General features: G+C 28.8%; 1 protein-coding gene across 1 annotated transcript; it reads right to left on the bottom strand.

The window, feature by feature from the left end:
- Nucleotides 1–1,004: 1,004 nt before the first annotated feature.
- On the bottom strand, nucleotides 1,005–2,050 carry LOC135925696 (probable serine/threonine-protein kinase clkA). Its single transcript, XM_065461146.1, has 3 exons — nucleotides 1,823–2,050; nucleotides 1,557–1,687; nucleotides 1,005–1,440 (listed from the first exon to the last, which is right to left on the bottom strand). The coding sequence occupies exons 1-3, from the start codon at nucleotides 2,048–2,050 to the stop codon at nucleotides 1,005–1,007; spliced, it is 795 nt and encodes a 264-aa protein (XP_065317218.1).
- Nucleotides 2,051–2,337: the final 287 nt, after the last annotated feature.

The raw sequence follows: 2,337 nt of genomic DNA, 5'->3' as shown, positions 1-2,337 counted from the left end.
TAATAACTAATTTGAAATATTCGTCCTCTAGTCGAATCAAGTTCATAGAACTATTCGTCCTCTAGTTGACTAAAGCATATAATTCCTATTTAAATCTCAAGTTGGAAGTCTAAAATAGAAAAATGTAAAAAACAGAACAAATCTTAATTATTAATAATTAATTTGAAATATTCGTCCTCTAGTCGACGACAAGTTTATAAAAATATTCTTCCTCTAGTCGACTCAAGTATATAGACTTGAGTTCACGACTTGAGTCGACTTGTTCACGAATTGAGTCGATTTGAGTTCACGACTCGAGTTCATAACTCAAGTCAGTTTATCTTGATGTTAACTTTGTTGATTGGTTTGGTAGTCAGTTTAAATTCACAATCTTTTATTAATTTATTTATTCCATCTTCATAATTGATATCGATGTTTGCTATAAACTTGTTCAAAATATTACTAAAGGCATTGATCCACATTCGTCCCAATAATGCATTTTTATTAGACTTTACGATCACTGCTAGCAAGTGTTTGGCGATACCATCGTAGCTTACTTTAACTTGAGTTATGCCGATAATTTCAATTAAGTTTCCATCATAAGCTGAGAGTTGTAGAGTGGACTTTTTAAGATCTTTAATACCTATTTGTTTAGCTATTTCATGAGGTAAAATCGTGAATTTAGATCTATTATCGACTTGCATAGTAACGGTAACATCGTTTACTTTTAAGGAAGTCATAAATGCATTGTCATTGAGTTTATGCTCGCTTAAATTGTTGACATTAAAATCACTATCATTATTATTTTGTATAACATCATTTTTATTTTCCACAATCTCTTCAATATTCATATTGCAATTGTTGCTATTACTTTGGCTCTGATCATGATTTTGTATTTGTTTTCTTAGATTATAGTTTTTCCATGTATTGTTTCCTCCATCACTATTATTGTAATGATTGTAGGACTCATATCGGTTACCATTTCGATCATCATATTGATTCTGATTTCTTTGGTTGTTGTAAGACTAGGAGACGTTTCTCCCAAAGTTATTATTATTTTGCCAGGCATTATTTCTATCATAATTGTTTGAATTGCTATTATCGTGCCACCTGGAGTTTCTTCCGTTATATTTTGAATTGTTGTTGTTTTGCCAGGCATTGTTTCTATCATAATTGTTTGCATTATTGTTATTGTGCCACATGGAGTTTCTTCCATAATAGTTTGAATTGTTGTTCGAAGATTGGTTATTACGAAAATTTCTAGAGTTACCCTCACTGTCTCGAAAATTATTGTTTTGATAGTTTCGGCTAGCATTATCATTAGGCCTAAAATCATTATAATTCCTCTTCTTAAAATCAAAATTTTCCCTACGAGTGTTACGTCCATTATAATTAAAATTATTTTCTCTAAAATTATTACGTTCATTATCATTAGAATTATTCTCATTATTACTAAAAGTACTTTTGCATGTTTATAAATATTTGAATTAGAAATTTTTTTATTTTTATCCAATTTTTTATCATTGTATACATAATTTGTATCGCTAACGTCTGGTTTAATATTACTACCATCTAACTCAACTCCTAATTTCATTATCTCATCTACAGTCCAGTCCTTATGCTTATTCAGCTTCCTTCTGATATGATCGTTTAAAGTAGACGTTATCGATTTCTCCTTAATTCTACAGTCATCTAGGAAATTGCACTTCTTATGTAATTTATGTATTCTATAGAAAAATGTATAAAAAGACTCGTCGTCACGTTGTACCGCTAATTTAAAATTTTTTATACATAAATTTATATCTTCCCTCGGAATTAATAATTTGAGTTTATTAAAAATAACCTTATAATCTTTTAACTGTGCCTTTGAACACACAGATGTGATTTTGTCATAAATGTCAATTGATAAGTTACCTAATAAGGTCCTAGCCTTAGATACGTCAGACGAAATGTAATCCTCAAAGTATGTCTCAACCATATCAAAGTATGTGTCCGTCATCTCTCCAATAAGTTTTGGAAATCTGAGATAAGGATCGCATATAGTAGTAAGTTTATTGTCCATAATTAGCATTAAGTTTATTGTCCATAATAAAAATTTTACTTTAAGAAAATACTATATGTTTTAAGTTATGAATTTCATATCGAACAAAAAAATTATGTTCATCGTCAAACGGAATTAAATAATTCTATGTCTTTAAATTTTATATCGTCAAAGCAAATCAAAAAAAAAATCCTATGCTTTAATTTTGAGTCGTCAAAGGAAATTAGATAATTCAATCTCGTTGAATTTTATGTCGTCAAAGGAAATTGGATAATTCTTTAAATTTAAGTTTTTAAAGAAAACTAGATTATTCTAAA

The sequence above is a fragment of the Gordionus sp. m RMFG-2023 genome, chromosome 1, assembly GCF_954871325.1.
Source record: "Gordionus sp. m RMFG-2023 chromosome 1, tfGorSpeb1-WG-v2, whole genome shotgun sequence".
Lineage (NCBI taxonomy): Eukaryota > Metazoa > Nematomorpha > Gordioida > Chordodea > Parachordodidae > Gordionus > Gordionus sp. m RMFG-2023.
Note: the sequence above shows the minus strand (reverse complement) of the source record. Positions and strands in the feature narration are given on the sequence as shown.